Genomic DNA, 22,017 nt, shown 5'->3' with positions numbered 1-22,017 from the left:
TGTCCGGGGCGGGGCCAGCCCGGGGAGCGTCCGGGACGTGTCCGGGACCAGCCCAGGGGCGGGGCGGGGCCAGCCCGGGGGCGGAGAGGGCGTGTCCAGAGGGCGTGTCCGGGGGCGGGGCCTCCGTCTTTCCGGCCGTAGCCGCCGCCGGGCCGGGCCGCAGGGGGGCGCCGCCGGGGCCGCGCTGCTGCACGAGTTGCCGGGCAGCGGAGGAGGCCCTCACTTCCGCGTCGGGCCCCGCGGCGTCCGGCGGCCGCGCCGAGGGCCGGGCGGGCCGCAGGTCAGTCGGGGAGGCCGCCTACCCGGCCCCGCCCCTGCCGAGGACCGGGGCGCCGGGTGGGCCGCGGGCCCGGGAGGCGCCGGGTGGGCGCCCCGGGGAAGGGCCCGGATCGCGCCGGCATCACGGGCGCCCCGGGCTGCAGCCTCGGGCTCCGGGCCGACTCGGGGTCCCCGGGCAGCGGGGAGACCCCGGCGGGGCTTTCTGGGGTCGCGGCCCCTCCGCTTTCGCCGCCTCGCGGGAGGAGTGCGAGCCCCTTGAGCAGCGTTTCTCCAAGTGGGGTCCGCGGGCGGACTTCCCACCCCGTGTGGGACTTTCTGAACCCGACCGTGCTGCGGCCCGGGAATCTGAATTTGCAGCAAGCGACTCTGATGGTTTTGGTGCAGGTGGTCACGGAGCCGCATGGGGGGGCACCTCCCAGGGGGCAGGGCGCTTCCGACACAGCAGGGGGTCTAAGTGGGGTGCCCCCAGGCTGGGGCCTCGGAACGGTGACGGATGGTTCTCTGCCGTAGGAGAAGCTGACTTAGGCGGGGTCCCTCCTCATCCCTGTACTCAGGCTGCTGCTGTGCTCCTGTCGTCGACAAGAAGCCTCCAGGTGGACAGGTGCTTGGCGGGTGAAGCGCCCAGGTCGGGAGAATTAGGGATGCAGAAGTAGGCAGCTGGGGTGCAGCTGGCCCTGCTGACCACGTACCAGCGGGGCAGCCCGAGTGTGGACCCTGCTCCCATCGCTCGCTTTCTCCTCGTCTGTCGGTAGGGACAGTCAGTCCTATCCAGTAGGGCTTTAATAAGATAATTGCTGCCAAGTGTCTCCTGCATAAGCACCGAGTAAATGGGAATTATTAAGAGCGATTATGAAGTATATTCGGTGGACTGTGCACAGATTCTAACTGGAGGGGGTGGGAGGTGGTCCCTGGGAAGGTCACGCCAGTAGTGACACCTGCCTGTGGCTTTGAAGAATAGATGGATTTCAGGAAGCTGCTACCTGGGGCAGCGAGAGCCAGTTGCACCCCACGGTCAGAGGCCGTTCTCTCACATGGATCGTCGCCCGGCTGCTCCTAGGACTTGTAGGCAGCAAAAGAAGTCCCGTCGACAAGTGCTCCTTGAAAGCTGGACCGTTGGTCCATAAGGGTCTCTGTCCACCGAGCATGTTTGACACACATTGTTTTCATCAGACACCACTGGCCTCCTGTCCCCAATTCATTGGAGACCCGCTAAATTGGAGCGTCTACAAAAGGATGCTAGTTGATCACATAGTAAAAATGAGTTGCCATGGATATAATCGAGCCTCTTGGCAGCCATTTGACATTTGCTATGAAATACGCAGTGACATCAGGGAGCGTGTCTGCGCCTCTTTCTTCCCAGCATTGTTTTAGGTTCCGTAGAAACCCCACGGTCACCTGGGGTTCATCCAGCTCCTGGAATGGCTTAAGGGATCAAGTCCTTAAAACTTCTTTAAAGCTTCAGCCATTTTAGAATGGAGAAGCCGGATGATTTAGGGTTGTTATCAGTCGCTTGTCTGGACCAGTCTGGCTACTGGTATACATCAAATTGTGACCTCAGTTGCTAAATTACACACTCCTTAGTTTCCTAACTTAGGAACTACAATCACCATTGTTCATAATTTCTGCTCTTACGTTTCCTGAAATCCCCAGGGCCAGTATCGATCCCTCAGTATACACCTTATGGTGAAATTTATATCCTTAAAGACAATATTTGTCATGTATGGAGGACTGTCCCTGAGCCAGAGACTGTTCTAGATGCATTTTTTATGTTCTGCGGTTATTCCTCTGATAGTCCTTTGAGGTGGGCACCATCCCTGGCTCCATCTTACAGATGAGGAAGCAGGCAGAGGAGAGTAATTTGCCCCACCTCGTAGGCAGTAGAGCCCAGCAGCCTAATCCCGAGGTACGTGCTGACCCCTCTGCAGTCTAGACAGCTCCCTCAGGCTTACTGTAAAGACATGGGAGGATCAAAGAACCTAAGCTAACCTCACCTCTGCCTTATAGGTGACAATGCATTATTTTGTTTGATTCTTTAAACAGTCATTTCAGTAGCTATGATTTGGTTGGTGAGGGTTTAGCATTTACGAATACTCAGAGCCAAAGTTGTCCAGCTTCTCAGCTGGTATCTCAAACTTCTTTCATATTACATAAAGTCCTTCAATATTGTCAGTGCTGAGAAATTTATTTTGAGTCACATTGAAATATGTTTGTTTTATTATCTACTTAGTGTATTGTTGGCGGTGTCAGCAGTGATGGTTCTTTGTTTTTACAGAGGTGGACCAGGACCACTGCTATTGTGCAGTTTCTGAGAGTGTTTGAAGGCAAAAATTCAGGTGTTGCTGGGAGCGATGGAAGGTCACGAGGCAGAAGAAAAGGTGTTAGATATTCTTCGACTGAACGTTGGTGGCTGTATTTACACAGCCAGACGTGAGTCCTTGTGCCGCTTTAAAGACTCGATGCTGGCATCTATGTTCAGTGGTCGTTTCCCTCTAAAAACAGATGAATCGGGTAAATATCTAAAGTCTGTAAGCATGATCATAAATATTCACTAAAATAGTCTAGTTTAAATTCCCTTCGGTTTTCCTAATTACAGTAGAATATATTCGACTAGTATGCTAATTATTGAAACCATTAAAGCTGTTTGGAGATTTATTAAATACGGGGAGAAATGAAATGCCAGTTTCCAGAATCTGCGATGCTGTCACTAAAAAGTGACAAAAAGACGTCTGTGTGTAAAGGCCTACCATGACCTCAGAACGGGGGTTGATTATATCTGGAAAACTGTTACAGTCGTGCAACTCTGTGGGGAAAGGTATTGAGGCTTCTCTCTGTGTTCTTCAAGTTAAAACCTCGATTTCTCTGGAGAGAGCAGCCGCCTTCTTTGTTCATAGGGCAGTCACCGGCAGTGTAGAACTGGTGTTAGACTTGCCACCTAATCTGGCTGGTAGCCTTGTGTGGGCTGATGTGTACAGATGAGAAAATGTTAGTGCAGTGTACCATCGGTCACCTGGTGGTAGGGGACTGAAAATTGGTGTTCCAGAAAAAACTAAAACACAAGGGTAGGGACCTGGGCTGCTCTCCCTGCTTGGAGTGCTCTGGTGTTTACTGAACCTACGACTGGTTGTAGAGAAACCTCAGCAACTCGAGTAAGGCATTTTGCACACCTGCACTGTTCTGGGGCTCAGAGAACCCACTCTTGCTTCTGTGTCAGAAGAGAGAGAGTGAGGAGTCCTGAGCACGAGGGGCTGTTAGTAACCCTGGGCTTTGAGAGAGTGCTTTGCCAGCTGACAGGCAGTTGAATGAATGGAAAACACCAACGGCTGGCGCCCAGGGCTTGGTGGCCATGTGGGCAGGAAGGTGGCTGGTGAAAAGATGATAAGCAGGGATTGAGGTTTTTCTCTATCTCCAAGCTTTAACTTCTTAATCCCTTGTATCCTAAGCTAATCGAGGGAGAAAAGGAATTATTGAGTAACCCCACACCAACTCTGCTAAATTGTCTAAGAAAACCTTTGGTCATAAAGTAGTACCAGTGTAGCATTAGGAGCCGAGCCCTGGGTTTATTTGTCAGTGAAACTACAGGTTGACTTACAGATGAACATGACTTATTAACGGGCATGCCCTCATTAGGGATGAACTCCGTATGTGTCCCCTGGCTGGGCAGGGCTGGGGTTGGGGGTAAGCTTACATTTCAGAAGCCATCTGGGGTCTCTGTGGCTTTTGAATGGCCATAGCAGGGAATACAGTCATTGCATCCAAAATCCCAGATGGACCTTGGGATACATTTTCCTATGTGGTAGGTGAGAAAACAGAGGATCACCAAATTTGACTAAACCCTTTTGAACAGTAGCTATTAACTCTCTTATGAGAAAGAAACATTTCTAATTGCAGAGGTCTTCAGCCTGATTTTAGTTTGATGATTTTATCCATGGTCATATGTATCTATGCACTCATTTTTTTAACTGAATGTTTTCTAGGGGCTTGTGTGATTGACCGCGATGGACATCTATTTAAATACCTTTTGGATTATCTTCACGGAGAAGTTCACATTCCCACAGATGAGCAAACCCGAATTGCTCTGCAGGAAGAGGCTGATTATTTTGGCATCCCTTATCCATACAGCCTGTCCGACCACTTGGCCAATGAAATGGAGACATATTCTTTAAGGTCAAATATAGAACTTAAAAAGGTCTTGGCATTTTTTTAAGTTTTAAAAAATATATATGTATACATATATATACATTTTTATACACAAAGCAATGTGTGTTATTTTGCATAGCCTGTGTTGTCACATAAACCAAACTAGAGAAAGTTTTACTTTTCCTAACCTTGGAAGACACTTTTCTGAATTACTACTAATTTTTTTAAAGCCAAAATTCTGTGTTCTTCCTAGGAAAGTATATTACATTGCCACTCAGAGGTTTATGGAGTGTTTATTTCTCATTGAAGATTTAATATCTTTTTGATGGCTTTTTAATAGAAATATTCTGCTTTTTAGGTTCTTCGTAAATTAACAGCAATACTGTAGTATGTAAGCATATAGTGGTATTATTTTATTTACTGAAAGGACAAAAAGAATGGTCATGATAAGTAAAAGATTGTATAAAATCTCCTACCTGATTTAGTGAGTGTAGCAGTTTGTTACCAAGTGAAAACTTAGTAATTGGTTTGTTTAATTCACTTTGAGATCAATCTTTTCTTAAGATGCTCTTCCTTTATTTTTTTTTATTTTTATTATTTTTTAAAAATTTTATTTATTTATCATGAGACACACAGAGAGAGGCAGAGGCATAGGCAGAGGGAGAAACAGGCTCCATGCAGGGAACCCGATGTGGGACTCGATCCCGGGTCTCCAGGATCAGGCCCTGGGCTGAAGGCGGTGCTAAACTGCTGAGCCACCCGGGCTGCCCAAGATGCTCTTCCTTTAAATCACATTTTAAAGAGTTTTATATGACTTGAAAAGCTTCATTACTTGTTTCTGTCTTACTGTTAAGTATTATACTTGCCTTTAGCACCTGTGGGGATCTCAAAGGAAAATATTTTTTCTAGATAATTAATAATAGTAACAACTGATCTGAATTGGTTTGATTTGGACATTGGCTTAGGAGAGGAAGCTGAGGGTATGGTTATTAGTGTAGCATGAAGAGAAAGTTGATTTGGTTCCAGATCCCCTTCTAGTCAACCACATGGAATTTGCATTGGTTGTATGGGTTCTGCTACTGAAGTTATTTAGAAATTGAGTCATTGGACAGTTCTTTGGTGTTATTTGCCACATCTATCTGCAGAATGAGGCTAAATGAGCCAAACTAGAAAGTTGGGGTAGGTTAACATTTCATCTTCTGAAGTCTCAACTCTATAGTCTTTTATTTCTGATTTGTATGCAAAAGGGACATAGCATGTGTATGTTCCCTATGTCAACCAACACATACTTATCTCACATGTTTTTGGTGTATAGAGCACTGCCTTAGGGACTGTGTGGGACACAAAGAAATACAACATATAGTTAGATAGCAATATTAAATGAAAATGTAAGACATGTTAGGGTCCTGTTTTCATTTACCGAGTCAGTAAATTTTAAGCATTTCCTTTGTGTCAGGCACTATTCCAGGAAATTGGCATACCAAATAAAGCAGATACAAGTGCCGGTCCTCAGGGCATTCTCAGGAATAGTACTGTTTCTCCTGGGGAAGGCCCTTGCCACTCCACTGGGTGAAGCCCTACTATTGTGTGTCCCTTGGCACATCATAAGCTCACCTGGTAGCACTTATACTGTGTGCTGAGGGGTATTGTCTCTCTGTGTTTTACATTGGCTATAAACTTAAGGAGGATTGGGACTCTGTGTCCAGGACTTTGGACACTGCTTACCACATTAGTAGTTTCTTAATATTCATATGAATGAATGAATGGTAGATAAAAGCCGCAGTTTGAGTTCCTATATTCATATCTTTCAGTGGAAAAGAACACATTAATCTGGTTAATTCTTGATTGGCCTTGGAGTTAAAAATAAGCATCAACCATGGGTCTTAATGAGTAGAAGGTGAAAGGGAGATTGAGTCAAATGGGAAATTGGGGAGGAAATAAAGTTTAAAAGGTCTAATTTTTAGTCATTACAAAGATTTTAAAATTAAAAGTGATGTTGCTAGTGAGGCTAAAGGGGGAGGGAGGAAAGTACAATTTCTCTGTGGAAAAAGGTTCTATACATGAAAAGGTGTTGGGTTTTTGGGTGGTGCTTTTTGTGATTTGCCGCACCCCCACCGCATATTCAACAAAAGCATGTTTGGTTTTTCAAGGCATAAAGACTAGGCTGAAATTTATGATCTTTTTATTTCCTTTATGACCAACTGAAATTGCAGCTTTACATGAAAGTAATAGAGCAGATTCATTTTTACTTTCCTCCAGAATTAAATTCAAATTTTGTATATTTTTTTTTGCTTCAGGCTTTAACAGACTTCTGTGATTCATATGGTTTAGTTTGCAATAAACCAACAGTTTGGGTTCTCCACTATCTTAATACATCTGGTGCAAGCTGTGAGAGTAGAATTATTGGTGTATATTCCACAAAAACTGATGGAACAGATGCTATTGATAAGCAGCTGGGAGGAAGAATTCACAGTAAAAGCATTTTTAAAAGGTATGTTCATATTTGAATATGAAAAGGAACAAAATAAAGTCTTGGTCTCTAGTAAGAGGTGTTAACTGAATGGAGTACGTGGTTGACTAGAAAAGATCGTCAACACCTGGCGAGCAGCGTGAGCTTTCACGGCTGTCAAGACAGGCTTGCTTCATGAAGAGATTGTAATTAAGACCATTTCACATATATGTAAGCTATAGGACATCCACAGTGGTCTAGTAGATTGCCTCTCTGCTGGGCATCAGAATCCCCTGAGAGGCTTTATTAAAAAAAGGAAAGAAAGGAGAGCAAAGCCACCTCCCTGGCTGTCTCCCCTGGACTACAGTCCAGTAGCAGAAGCACTGCTTAGAAGTCGGCAGGCCTTCTGAGTGACCCAGGACAGGCCTGTGCCTTGGTGTCCTGTTCTGAGAAATGATAAAGACTTCCTTGGTCCCTCCCAGCCTTAAAATTCTGTTCTTAACATGTCAAATTCTTAAGGGTTATTCTCTTAATATTTTTTCTGTAAACTTACTTAACATTGGTCAATTCACTTAGCTGTTCTGGGTTGGATTTTTGTTGTTGTTGTTGTTGTTTTTAAATTCTCTGGGTGTTTGGATTGGGTCACATATTAGTGACTGATGAATGACCACATGAACTTGCTTAGTAGGTATTAAATATGTCATAGTTTTCTGAATTATTTACAGGATGTTTAAATAAGATATATGAGTGCCTGGCATAATGCTATGAAAGTTTTAGCCAAAGGTGAATCCTTTAAAAATTTTCCTGGGGTTAGGTAATTTTTTTTTAGAAAACTTATTCTTAAAGATTTGTTGATTTGTCTGCACAGTCTGTATTGCAGAATTAACAAGTACTTTACCACAGTAAAAAGAGATGAAATACAGGTTAGCATGAGTATAGTATAGTATACTCATAGTATATAATATATAGTATATTCTCTATGTGCTTAAGGAAGGGTCACAGAAGAACAGCTATTCAATAACAACATATTTTTCCCCTTAATTTAACAAGTACTTGGTGAGTATCTGTTAGCTGTGTGTGTGTGTGTGTGTGTGTGTGTGTATGTGTCTATACACACATTAATACTTAGGTAGTATGTTTTAATCACCTTTTGCAATATTTCTAGAGAGGCGGGAAATAATGTTCAGTATATTTGGAGCTATTATTCAGTAGCTGAACTGAAGAAAATGATGGATGCCTTTGATGCCTGGGAAGGAAAAGGTATAGTACAATTCTTTTATTTCATGGCATAAGGTAGACTTTTCCTTAATAAAACAAAATAAGCTCAAATGCTGCATTTCTTTTTTTGAGAAAGTATTTCTATAGGTCAGGTATTTCTTTGTATGTTTATCACCTCATAGTATCATTGACTGAGGCAGTTTGCTTAAAAATCTTAGACCTCTTGGTGTGCCTGGGTGGCTAGGTTGGTTAAGTGTCCGACTCTTGGTTTGAGCTCAGGTCGTGATCTCAGGGTCATGAGACCTAGCCCTGCGTCAGGCTGTGCACTTAGCACAGAGTCTGCTTGGGACACTCTCTCCCTCTCCGTCTGCCCTTCCCCCTGCTCTCTCTCTCTGAAATAAATAAATCTTTAAAAAATGGTTAGACTCCCGAGTTGCTAGATATTACTAATAGTTCATAACCTAGTAACCTGAAAAATGGTTTATAATTTCAGCATGTTAGTTGTGCTAAATTAGTTCAGTTTAAAAAGGGTTTATTTAGCATCTACTATAGACCTAGCACTGTTCCTAGGAAGTATACCTTTAAATTAAGCATACAATGTATAATCAAAAGAAAAAAGGAGGGGTGCCTGCCAGAGCTACTAAATACTACATATGGATAAATTTAATCTTAGATTTAATTAATGTGTGACTCCCGATATTGGGGTTGAGTGTTCAAGCCCCATGTTAGGTAGATATTACTTAAAAGGAAGATCTTGAAAAAAAAAAAAAAAAGGAAAAATTTTAAAAATGAAAATAATGCCACAGAAGATGTCTGAAGAATGCTTAGGAAACATCATCTTTAAATGCACACTTTGAAATTTGACCATTTTTATTAACTGCTTATATTATTTGATAATAATAATGCTATTTAGTATCCAGTGTGATAAGAAGTTTACATTCTGTACCTCTTAGTCTTAAAACAATTCTGGATACTATGTACCATTTTATTGATGAGAAAACTGAGTCTCAGAGAGGCCATGACACTTGCTTAAGGATCACAAAGAGTTACTGTTCTATGCCTATTTTTTTCTTTTTAAGATTTTTATTTATTTATTTATTTATGAGAGAGAGAGAGAGAGAGAGAGAGAGAGAGAGAGAGAGAGAGGCAGAGATACAGGCAGAGGGAGAAGCAGGCTCCAGCAGGGAGCTCAATGTGGGACTTGATCCCGGGTCTCCAGGATCAGGCCCTGGGCTGAAGGCAGATGCTCAACTGCTGAGCCACTCAGGTGTCCCTATGCCTATTTTTTTCTTAATTAACAAGTATGTATTGAGTGTCTATTAGGTGCAAACACTATAAGAAGTTCTAAGGTTGGATCCACAGTTAAATAGGACACATATTGGTCCTCAAATGATCTTAAAAGCTGGTAGAGACAGACACTGCAAGCAACATAAGATTGAGTAAAAGGAGAGGAAGAGGCTTTTAAAAGCTCTCCCATCACCTGTTTCTCTTTCAGGCAGGGTGCTAGTACCAGCCCTTCCTTTCCTCAGCTTTGTCTGCCTCACTTTTCCTCCTTTATTTTTTTCTACATACCCTGCAAACAGATAGGAAAAAGTGCTGTTCTCTTTAAGCTTTTTAATTTTAGATTTAATTGACTTTGAGGCACTTAGGCTTAAATTGAGGAACAAACCCCCTTGGTGTTCTCTGTGTTTCCTCTTGTGCCTCTGGACTGGCAGTCTGCCCAGGAGGCTTCAGGAGGGCCCTGGCGGGGCTTCTTTCTCCACGGACTCAGGAAGCTGAAGCGGGGAGCTGAGACTACTGGCTTACAGAGCATAAGACTGATGTTAACTTTTTAGAGAACACGTAATGAAGTATCAGTGGTACTTAACACAATTCTGGAAGGCCTGTGGAAAGCCATCAGACAGGAAACAGAAGTAAGAGAAAGAATTATTGGAAGGAAGAAGGCAATTATTGTTTGTGGACAGTGTGCCTTTTTAGGAAACCCAAAGGAACCAACCAAAGGTATTTTAAATGAGGAGTTTAATAGACCAGACTGGCTGGGTACAATATAAGTAAACAAAGACCAGCTTACTTATGATAGATTAGTTAGAAATTTTAGGGGGAAATCCCATTCACAATAGCAATGAACAACAAGATAACTAGGACTGACCTATCAAATGCTTGAGTCTTTTGTGAAGAAAACTGTTGAAATATACTTATCCATTCATCAGTTCATCTATCCAGCTATAAAAACAAAGAAGACACAAAGATTATGGTGAAATATACCAAATATATTTTATATTTTTCATGTAAAGACATCAGTTCTTCTCAGATTAAGTTATAGGTTTAATACAATTCCTATCAAAATATCAGTGGAGCTCTTTGGGAATCTTGAGGACGTGATTCTAAAATACATTTGATAGAATAAGCCAGTGAAATCACCAAGAACATGTTGGGAAGTAGACGTCGTTAGAGGAATGAGTCTAACTGTGTGATAGTAAAAATACTACATATGGATAACAAGAACTACATGTAATAACAAGAACCAGATGTTTCTGGTACAAGAATAGATGCAGAGATCAGAAGTAAACCCCAATGAAGTTATAAGAATAAAAATACTATGTGATAAAGGAGTATTAAATACCAATATAAAAAGATAGATGATTTAATAAGTAGTTGAGAAATATCCTTGGAGAAAACAGAACTTTAACTTCACGTCATTTATCAAAAATAATTTCAGGTGAATTTATGGATGAAAAATGAAGCTATAATAAACTATAATGAAACGTAAGCAAATAATTGATTTCTTAACTGAGAAATAAATCATAAAGACAAAGATGAATAAATTTTATTATGTGATATTTAATATATTTAAAACAAAAAAGTATAAATAAAATTAAAAGGCTAGTAAAAACTTAGATAAATACGTTATGTTACCTGGACAAAGAATATCCTTAAAATAGAGAGGATTTATGATTTAAGTTGATTAGAAAATCAGCTCAACCCCTCTTGTAAATAAATGTGCAAGATTCATGACCCCAGAATTTCCAGGAAAGGAGATAAACATGTGGCAAGAGGTTCAAACTCATTATTTATCAATGAAATACATATTAGATGAGGCTTCTCTTTTTATACTAGATTAATAAAGATCTCTCATGAATTCTTGGCAGGAGTAAAAATTAATAATACTTTATTGGGAAATAATTTATCATTATATATCAATTACATCAGAATTGTTCATATTCTTTGACCCACTAATTGTACTTCTAGGTACCTACCTTAAGGTTATAATCAAATACAGACAAAGGCTTATGAACAGTGTTCAGCTAAGCATTATTCATAATAGAATAAAAATAAAAACAATATCAATATCTGTAATAGAGGATTAAATGCATATTGGTACATCTATGGGATATAGTTGAGCTATCGCTATTAAAATTATTATGAATATTTTTTTACATGGATGAATGCCCATGATAAAATAAGCTATTATGGAGTGATCAAAAGTAGGAAACAAAATGAAATGTGAATTGTTTTCAGTTATGTGTCTGTCATGTTAATAAGAAAAAGACTGGAATCAGATTCATCAAAATGTCATGAACCATGATTCCTACTTTTAGGATTAGAAGTTATTTTTTTAATATATACTTTTCTATATTATCAGTGTTTTGCACAATGAAAGTGAATTACTTTATAGGCAGGAAAAAAGTAGAAGTTTTTAAAGTAAATTGTGATCTATCCATATAATGGAATACTACTCAACAATAAGAAGAAATGATCATTAATGTGTATATCAACATGGATGAATCTTCAAAGCATCATGCTAAGGAAGCCAGACGCAAAAGGCTGTATACTATATGATTCCACTTACATGCCACCCCTAAAAAGGCAAAACTAGGGAATGAAGGGGAGGGCATTAATTGCAGAGGGAACTTTTTGGGGTGATAGAAATGTTCGCTGTCTTGACTGTGGCTATGATTACTTGACTGTATACATTCATCAAAACTCAATGAGCTGAGTACTTTAAAAGGGTGGATTTTATTTTATGTAAATTATATATACCTGACTTTTAAAAAGTCTTAATGGATTAGATTTGGGAATGTTTCTGTAGCATGTCTCATAGGCTTCTGTGAATATTGGACATATCTATTATATATAATAATTTATATGCCCAGCTTGCTAAATTGGTTAATATTTATTACTAAATCTTTAATGATTAAAAAACAAGACACCAGGGACACCTGGGTGGCATAGTCAGTTGAGCATCCAACTCTTGGTTTTGGCTCAGGTCATGATCTCTGGGTTGTGGGATCAAGACCTGCACTGGGCTTCACACTTGGTGTGTAGAGTCTGCTTGAGATTCTCTACCCTCTCCCTCTGCCCCTCCTGCTCATATTCTCTCTCTCATAAATAAATAAATCTTTAAAAAAACAAACAAACCAGGACACCATATCCACTCCTGGGACTTCAAAGCTCCTTTTTAAAAAGGGTTTTATTCAACATCATTTTTAAAGCCTTTTTAAATGCATCTACATATAATTTTTTATCATTCTCTTTTTTTAAAAACTGAGGTGAAATTCGTATAACATAGAATTAAAGTATACACTTTAGTGACATTTACTCCTTTAACAATGTTATATAACTACCATCTCTAGTTGCAAAACATTTTCATCACCCAGAAGGAAAGCCAGTACCTGTAATTGTTACTCCCCATTCTCTTCTCTCTTCAGCCTCTGGCAACCACCAGTTTGTTTTGTGTATCAATGCATTTGCCTCTTCTGGATATTTCATGTAATCAGAATCATACAATATCTGACCTTTTGTGTTTGGCTTTTTCACTCAGCATGATGTTTTCAAAGTTCATAAAAATATATTTCCAACTTTCATTCAGAAACTTACGATTTAAAAATGAAAATAAGTTTGACCACAGTCTTGGCCTAACATTTAACTCAGACTATTCTTGTTTGAAAAGATGCTTGTAGGGTAGTGACAGCTCATATTTATATACTGGTTGCCCTTACAGGGTGGTTCACAAAATTTCCCTGATTTGATGATTACTGCAACCCAGTGAGGTGGACAGGGTGGGAGTTAGAACCCTCAGTGTGCAATCCTTACACTACTGTCAACACTACAATTTATAATATTAGTATATTATTATAAAATAAAGACACCTATAAATATAAATATATATATATATATAGACATATAGACACACACACACACACACACATATTGTTTAAATGCCAGGCCATATACTAAGCATTTTGCATTAATTTACTCATTTAATCATCACAAAAAACCTATGTACTATTACTCTCATTTCACAGATGAAAAAATTAAGGCATGGAAAAGTTAAGTAACTTTCCCAAGGTCGCATGATTAGTGCATGATAGAAGTGACATTCAGACCCAGGGAGTCTTGACTCCAGAACCTGTGCCTTCAGCCAGCACACACTCATCTGCCCAGGACCCATTTAACGACCTGCCGATTATCAGTGGTGGAGCTGGGGCTGGTAGCCAGCGTATTCCTAGACCTGGGTTATGAGCTGTGCCCCGATTACCTCGGCGCTTCATGGGAACGCTTCCTGAGCACCCTACCTTCTTCAAGTAGGAGGCATGAACTTCAAACTCTTTCTGCCTGGTGAACCATTTGCAGCGGACAGTGGCTCTCTTAATTATGCCTTTCGATCTTCCAGGTGTTAGCTACTGGCGGGTGCCTCATGAGCTGATAGAATGTTGGACTCTGGAGGAGCGGCCTTTACTTGGAAGCCTCCGTCACATGGCCCCAGTTCGGAAGAGGTTATCTGTGCTGTGTTGATACTGTTTTTTGTTTTCTTAATGTGACCTGTATCTTTACTGCCTTTATTAGGGAAATGAATAATAGTTCTTGACCTTACTAAACTTATTAATCACCCAGGTAAGTTTTCTGCATTACCACCAAAAGGTAAGTCATGATAAATTCAAAACTATGTAAAAACTGGAAATAATTCTCTAGAGTTGAGTTATAGTATGTTCTTTTTGGGAGAGTGTGATTTTAAGAATACTAGTGGACACAGTGTATGCTCTGGTATTTTTCCCTATAAAAGTGAAATCCTAGGCTTTATTGGCAGTAGTCAAAAACTTACTTATTAGACTTAATATTTGGAATTTCCTGTGACTTATTCTGAATTCTTTTCTCCTTCTGTTGCCACAAATAGCATTTTTATTTGATGACATTTCATTTATTCTATGGAATTATTAGATAGTTCACTCCACATCTGTGCTTTTCACTGTACTTTAAGTACATTTAAGATCATATTTGTTTTTCATTGTCTGGGTATTATTCATGGTTTTCAGATGTTCTGATTTCTTGGTCATCTGTTCTAGAATTTGATTCAATGCCCCTATGGAATCTCTGATTGCTTTCTTTTTTTCTCTCCCTTTGGATCTTCCACAGAAATGCAGAGTTTTGTTTAGTTTTTAGTAGTTCATTATCTCTTGTTAAAACAGATCTTTTTTCTTAAAGGCCCTTTTTTACTATCATTATTTATTTTGCATTTTGAGTTAGCAAATATTGTTTGGGTCTAGAGCAGTGGTTTTGTCTATAAGACAAAACTGGGGGCAGTTTTGTCTTATAGGGGGGATTTGGCAATATTTAGAGACTCTGTGGAGTGGGAGATGCTACTGGCACCTAGTAAGTAGAGGCCAGGAATGCTGCTAAACATCTTAGAATGTACCGGGCAGCCCCTACAACAAAGATTTAATCCCACCATAAATGGCAATAATGCTAAGGTTGAGAAACCTTGGTCAAGAGTCTAGTGGAAGATGTGGACAGAAAATAAAACAAACCGGAATGGTTTTAAGGAGATTCTTCTCTGTATGTCTTTCCTCTGGGGTTTTATTTTTTATTTTTTTAACATATTTTTTAATAATAAATTTATTTTTTATTGGTGTTCAATTAGCCAACATACAGAATAACACCCAGTGCTCATCCCGTCAAGTGCCCACCTCAGTGCCTGTCACACATTCACCCCCACACCCCCGCCCTCCTCCCCTTCCACCACCCCTAGTTCGTTTCCCAGAGTTAGGAGTCTTTATGTTCTGTCTCCCTTTCTGATATTTCCTACCCATTTCTTTTCCCTTCCCTTATATTCCCTTTCACTATTATTTATATTCCCCAAATGAATGAGAACATATAATGTTTGTCCTTCTCCAATTGACTCATTTCACTCAGCATAATACCCTCCAGTTCCATCCATGTTGAAGCAAATGGTGGGTATTTGTCATTTCTAATGGCTGAGGAATATTCCATTGTATTCATAAACCACATCTTCTTTATCCATTCATCTTTCGATGGACACCGAAGCTCCTTCCACAATTTGGCTATTGTGGACATTGCTGCTATGAACATCGGGGTTTTATTTTTGATTCATGGATAAGATCATGATAATGATGATTTAGAGGCAACCATGAGGTCCCAAAGAATCATTTGATTCACTTAAGAAAATTTAGTTCAGTAGTTTTAGGCTTGAATGTATTATATTTGCATTCTCTACTACACGTCAGTTTTCAGATCACCATGCCATTATGATCCTATTTCCAGGATCAAAGTTCATTATGGTATATTTATTAGCCTCTGAATACACATCAGTGCTGATGAAAGAGAGAGGACTTGGGGGATTGCTGTTACACTTCCTGGTCAGGACATGATCTTCGTGAAGTGAAACTGATGCAAGCAGTAGGAGCAGGCAGTGTTTCAGCAGTGGTTGTTTGACAGCTTTAAGGTCATTCCGAATAATACTCCCTGTGACTATTCCTTCATTTTGTTAATGTGGTATATCACATAGACTAGTTCATAGATGCTGAACCATCCTTGCATCTCTGGATTAAATCCTACTCGATCATGGTGTAGGATCCTTTTAATGTATTGTGTGGAATATGGTTTGCTAATATTTTGTTGAGTATATTGTATTTATGTTCACTAGGGATATTGGCCTGTAATTTACTTTTCTTGTGGCATTTTTATCTGGTTTTGGTATCAGGGTTATCCTGGCCTCATAAAAAGAGTTTGTAAGAGTTCCCTCATCTTCTATTGTTTGGAAGAGTTTGAGAAGGATTGGTATTAAATCTCCTTCAAATGTTTGGTAGAATTTACCAGTGAAACTATCTGGTCCTGCACTTTTGTTTGTTGGGAGGTTTTTATTTTTGCTTTTTGTTTTTGTTTTTTTTTAAAGTAAGCTCTAGGCCCTGTGTGGGGCTTGAACTCATGACCTCAAGATCAGGAGGCACATGCTCCACTGACTGAGCCAGCCAGGTGCCCTGGGAGCTTTTGGATTACTAATTCAGCCTCCTTACTAGTAATGAGTCTGTTCAGGTGGTCAGTTTCATCATGAATCAGTCTTAATATGTTGTATGTTTCTAGGACTTTTAAAAAATTATTTATTTCCTTTTTAAAAAACCATTGAAGTATAGTTGACATACAATGTTATATTAGTTTCAGGTGTACAACATAGTAAATCAACAATTCTCTACATTATGCATTGCTCACCATACTAAATGTAGTTACCATTTGTCACATACAATATTATATTAATTATTGACTATATTCCCTATGCTATACTTTTCATTCCCATGACTTACTTATTTTATAACTAGAAGTTTGTATCTCTTAATCCCTTAGAAATTTATCCATCTCTTCTAGGTTGTCCAATTTGTTGGTGTGTAATTAATTATTCATAGTAAGCTCGTATGAGCCTTTGTATCTCTATGGTATCAGTTGTAACATCTCGTCATTTCTGATTTTGTTTATTTGAGTCCTCTCTCTTTTTTCTTTGGAGTCTAGCTAAAGGTTGGTCAATTTTGTTTATCTTTTTAAAGAACCAGCTCTTAGTTACATTGATCTTTTCTATTGTCTTTATAGTCTTTATTTACTTCTGCTCTAATCTTTATTTCCTTCATTCGGCCAATGACGTGTAGTTGTCACTCAGCTATTCTTTAGAATTTTATTTTTTAAGAGGAAATTTTTCCATATGTAGATGTAGACTCAGTGTATCCATGGGAGGAGATAAATTCAAGATTTTCCTACCTCACCATCATGAACTGAAACAAATTTATCAGACGGTTTTGATATATCAAAAATCATATGATCATCTCAACAGATACAGAAAAAGTATTTGACAAAATTCAACAACAGTTTATGATAAAAACTCTCAACAAAATGGGAATAGAGGGATTACACTTCAATATAATAAAGGCCACATATAACAAGCCCACAGCTAGCAACATACTCAATGGTGAAAAGCTAATAGCTTTTCCTCTAAGATCAGGAACAAGACAAGGAAGCCCACTCTCACCACTTTTCTTGAACTTACTACTAGAAGTTCTAGCCAGAGCATTTGGCAAGAAAAAGAAATAAAAGGCATCCAAATTAGAAAGGAAGAAGTAAAACTGGCACTATTTGCAGTTGGCATGATAGTATATCTAGAAAACCTTAAAACTTCATCAAAACTGTTAGAACTAATAAGTAAATTTGCAGGATACAAAATTAATACATGAAAATCTTTGTTTCTATACACAAATGATAAACTATCAAAGAGAAATTAAGAAAGCAATCCCATTTACAATTGTGTCAAAAAGAATAAAATAGGAATAAATTTAACCAAGAAGGTGAAAGACCTGTATATTAAAACTATAAGAACTGAAAGAAATTGAAGAAAACATAAATAAATGAAGAGATAGTCTGTCATCCAGGATTGGAAGAATTAATATTGTAAAAATGCCCATACTACCCAGAGCAATGTACAGATTTAGTGCAATCTCTATCAAAATTCCAAAGGCATTTTTTATGGGAATAATACAAACAATCCTCAAATTTGTATGGAACCACAAAAGATCCTGAACAGCCAAAGCAATTCTGAGAAAGAAGATTTGACAAAGCTAGAAACTCATGGCTCCTGATTTCAAACTAGCATTGTATCCCCCCCTTTTCCATAGGGGATAAACTCCAAGACTCGCCAGTGGATGCCTGAAACCACGGATAGTACTGAACTGTATATGTGCTGTGTTTTTTCCTATACGTGCATACCTGTGATAAAGCTTAGTTTATAAATTAGGCATAGTAAGAGATTAATAGCAATAACTGACAATAAAATAGAACAGTTATAACAATATACTATAAACATTATGTGAATGTGATCTGTCTCTCAAAATATCTTATTGTATTATACTCTTCTTGTGATTATGTGAGATGATAAAATGCCTTTGTGATGAGATGAAGTGAAGCGAATGACATAGACATTGTGACACAGCATTAGGCTACAACTAACATTCTGGTCATAGAAGGAGGATCTTCTACTTCTAGACCATGGTTGACTCTGGGTAATGTAAACTACAGAAAGTGAAACTGTGTATAAGGGCAGACTACTGTATATTACAAAACTATAAAGAAGTATGGTATTGGCATAAAACCGGATACATAGATCAGAGGAACAGAATGGAAAGCCCAGAAATAAACCCACACATATATGGCCAACTGATTTACAACAAAAGGAGCCAAGAAGATATAATGAGGAAAGGACAGTCTCTTTAATACACAGTGTTGGGAAAATTGGATATCCACATGCAAAAGAATGCAACTAGATCTCTATCTTGCACCATACACAAAAATTAACTCAAGGTGGATTAAAGACTTGAACACAAGATCTGAAATCATAAAACTCCTGGAAAAAAAACAGAGGTAGTAAAAGTTCCTTGACATAGGTCTTAGCAATGACTTTTTTTGTATCTGACACTAAAAGCGAAAGCAACAAAGGCAAAAAAAAAAAAAAAAAAACAAGCGGGACTGTATCAAACTAAATAACTTCTACACAGCAAAGGAAACCATCAAAATCAAAAAGTATCTGCTGAATGGGTGAAAATATTTGCAAATCGTATATCTGATAAGGAGCTAAAATCTAAAATACATGAAGAACTCAACTCAGTAGCAAAACAACCCCACAGTGATTAAAAGAAATGAGCAGAAAATCTTAATAGACATTTTTCTGAAGAAGACAGATGGCCGACAGGTACATGAAAAGATGCTCAACATCAGCGATTATCAGGGAAATGCAAATCAAAACCACAATGAGCTATCACTTCAGATATGTTAGAATGGCTATTTTCAAAAAGAGAGGAGATAACAAATGTTGGCAAGGATATAGAGAAAAGGGCGCACTTATGGTGGGAATGTAAACTGGTGCAGACACCACAGAAAATAGTATGGAGATTCTTCAAAAAGTTGAAGGTACAACTACCGTGTGATCCAGCAATTTCACTTCTGGGTGAAAATGCAGAGTAACTTGAAAAGATACATGCACCCCCACGTTAATTGCAATATTATTTACAACATGGGAAAACCCAAGTGTCAGCTAATGGATGAATGGATAACACAGATACACACACACACACACACACACACACACAGTAGAATATTATTCAGCCATAAAAATGAAATCTTGCCGTTTGTGACAACATGGATGGACCTTAAGGGCATTATGCTAAGTGAAATAAGTCAAAGACTGACAAGTACCATGTGATGTAACATGTGGAGGGAAGGAAAAAAAAAAATCCAGGTAGATAGAACTGACAGGTGGTTGCCAGAGGCAGGGTTGGGGTGGGGAAAGGGAGAAAATGGGTAAACTAGGGTGGTTTGGGGTTTTTTTTGTTGTTGTTGTTTAAATAAATAGAATTTTTTTTAAATTAAAAAAACCAACAACACTGCTCCTTCTTCAGACTTTTTATAACGAATGGCAAACTCAATTCAGGAATCTTTGAAGGTTTGTCCAATACCTCCAATTCAATAAGCATTCAACGCTTAGACCGCGGGTTTGACCATTCTCGCAGCTCCCAGAATTGGCGTCACAGAATGCTAATTTTACGGGCTGCCACATGCTGCATCACAGAGTTAGTGGGAACAATATGGATCAAGATTAAATGAATGTCTTTACTTTAGCCCCCAGAACCTTTGTTAATAGGGATTGTGACGTTTCAAGAGGAGAGAGAATATGCAGCAGCATTTCTCAAGGAGTTTATCTATCTGTGAAACGCTCAGTAAATTTCCTCAGGAAACCTCTTAAGACTTGTCCTGCGGGAAAGGAACCGCCAGTTGGGATCCTGCCGGCTTGTCCTCTGGGTCACGTGAGGATGCCCGGGGGCCCAGCGAGGGCGCCCTAGCGTGACGGCCGAGTCCTAACCCGTCGTTGGTGTGGACACGGGGGTGCTCGCAGTCTGTCTTCCAGCAGAGGACGGTCTTCCGTAGGCCTGGGTGGGCGAGAGATGGGGCAGGCCCGTCGCCCTCCGAACCTCGCAACCCCGACTCCTGAGGAGAACGAGGCTGCCCTGAGGAGGACGAACCGGGGCGAGGTTTCCGCGAGAGGCCCGGCCGTAACGCTGACCGTGACCTGCTTCTGTGTTCACAGGCGGCTGGTGGCGTTCAGCGAAGACGAGGAGGACGGTGTGAACTGTAAGCCGGGGCCCAAGCCAGTCAGATTCCTGGGCCCTTCCACCAGCACCCAGATCAAGGTCAAGAACTCGGCGTCGGTCCGGGTGCGCCGGGCCTGCGCCCCGCAGCCTCCCGGCCCGAGGGCGGCTGCGCGCTGGGCGCCACCCAAGGCCGCGGCTCCTCGCGGGGCCGCCGGCGCCCAGAACGCCGAGAACGGCGCCGCGCACCCTCCTCCCGCCAAGGTCCCGCCGTCCGAGCCGAAGGCCGCGGGGCCGCGGGTCATAAAGCTCAAGCGGACTCCTCTGCGCGCCGCCGCGCCCGCCCCGCCGCCCCCGCCGCCCCCGCCGCCCCCGTCGCCCCCGTCGCCCCCGGGAGCCCCCGCCGCGCACGCGCGGACTGAAAACGGCCAGGGCCCAGCCGACTGACCGGAACGCGGCCGGGCGCCCCCCCCCCCCCAGCGCCCCCCGCGGCGGGGCCAGGAGGGAGCCCCTCGCGTTTCTCCGGGCGTCGGCGTCGCGGGAAAGACGACCGCGTCCTCTAGGAGGGGAAGAGGGAGGCGGCGCCCGTCGGGCCTGCCTTCCCGCCTCCTTTCCCCAACTTGGCCGTGGTTGTCTCCGGACAGTTGAATTTCGGGTTTTTAATTTTTTAATTTTTTTTGGATGGTTGATTAGTATTAAGGCAACGAAACAGTACAATAAAATCACTAGAGAAGTCCCCTTTGTTGCTGAATGATTACAGTAAGGTTCCTCCTCGCTGCCCAGGGTGGGTGGGCTTAGGTAGGCCGTCCGGGTGACCCTGGGTGACCCTGAGGCTGCCCGTGGCCTGGTGACACTGAGTGACCTTGAGGCAACCCGTGGCATGGTGACACTGGGTGACCCGAGCCTACCTGCGGCCTGGTGACACTGGGTGACCCCGAGCCTACCCGCGGCCTGGTGACACTGGGTGACCCCGAGGCTGCCTGCGGCCTGGTGACACTGGGTGACCCCGAGCCTACCCGCGGCCTGGTGACACTGGGTGACCCGAGCCTACCCGCGGCCTGGTGACACTGGGTGACCCCGAGCCTACCCGCGGCCTGGTGACACTGGGTGACCCCGAGCCTACCCGCGGCCTGGTGACACTGGGTGACCCGAGCCTACCCGCGGCCTGGTGACACTGGGTGACCCCGAGCCTACCCGCGGCCTGGTGACATTGGGTGACCCGAGCCTATCTGCGGCCTGGTGACACTGGGTGACCCCGAGGCCACCCACATCCTGGTGACACTGGGTGACCCCGAGGCTCCTCTGGGCTGCGTGGTATCCGGAAGGTTGGAGGGAACCTGCGGACCTAGGTGAGGCCCTGCAGGTTCCCTTCAGTCTCAGAAGGCTTCGTGAAAGGAAATGGGGGGGGGGGGGGAGACAGTAATTTAAGACCACAGCTTTGACTCTGACTCTGTTGAACTATTTTCTTTTCCCAGATTGTTTTTTCCATACTTTTTTTTTTTTTTTGCTGGCAGATTTATT

The 22,017-nt window shown here is 41.6% G+C and overlaps 1 protein-coding gene across 3 annotated transcripts; it reads left to right on the top strand.

Moving 5' to 3' along the window:
* The first annotated feature begins 150 nt into the window (after nt 1-150).
* Nucleotides 151-21,233, top strand: KCTD18 (potassium channel tetramerization domain containing 18). 3 transcript variants are annotated; one of them, XM_055345465.1, is made up of 8 exons: nt 151-280; nt 790-880; nt 2,552-2,787; nt 4,254-4,465; nt 6,714-6,907; nt 8,031-8,125; nt 13,758-13,860; nt 20,496-21,233. In XM_055345465.1, exons 3-8 carry the CDS (start codon nt 2,628-2,630, stop codon nt 20,941-20,943), a joined length of 1,212 nt encoding a protein of 403 aa, XP_055201440.1. In that variant the 5' UTR covers nt 151-280; nt 790-880; nt 2,552-2,627; the 3' UTR covers nt 20,944-21,233. The 3 variants fall into 3 exon arrangements, with proteins under 3 accessions (XP_055201440.1, XP_055201441.1, XP_055201442.1); XM_055345466.1 differs by lacking the exon at nt 790-880; XM_055345467.1 differs by lacking the exons at nt 151-280; nt 790-880 and adding an exon at nt 1,008-1,027.
* The last annotated feature ends 784 nt before the right edge of the window (nt 21,234-22,017 follow it).

This window comes from Nyctereutes procyonoides, unplaced genomic scaffold (genome assembly GCF_905146905.1).
Source record: "Nyctereutes procyonoides isolate TBG_1078 unplaced genomic scaffold, NYPRO_anot_genome, whole genome shotgun sequence".
Classification (NCBI taxonomy): domain Eukaryota; kingdom Metazoa; phylum Chordata; class Mammalia; order Carnivora; family Canidae; genus Nyctereutes; species Nyctereutes procyonoides.
The sequence above is the reverse complement of the archived record's forward strand: the minus strand, read 5'-3'. Positions and strand labels throughout refer to the sequence as shown.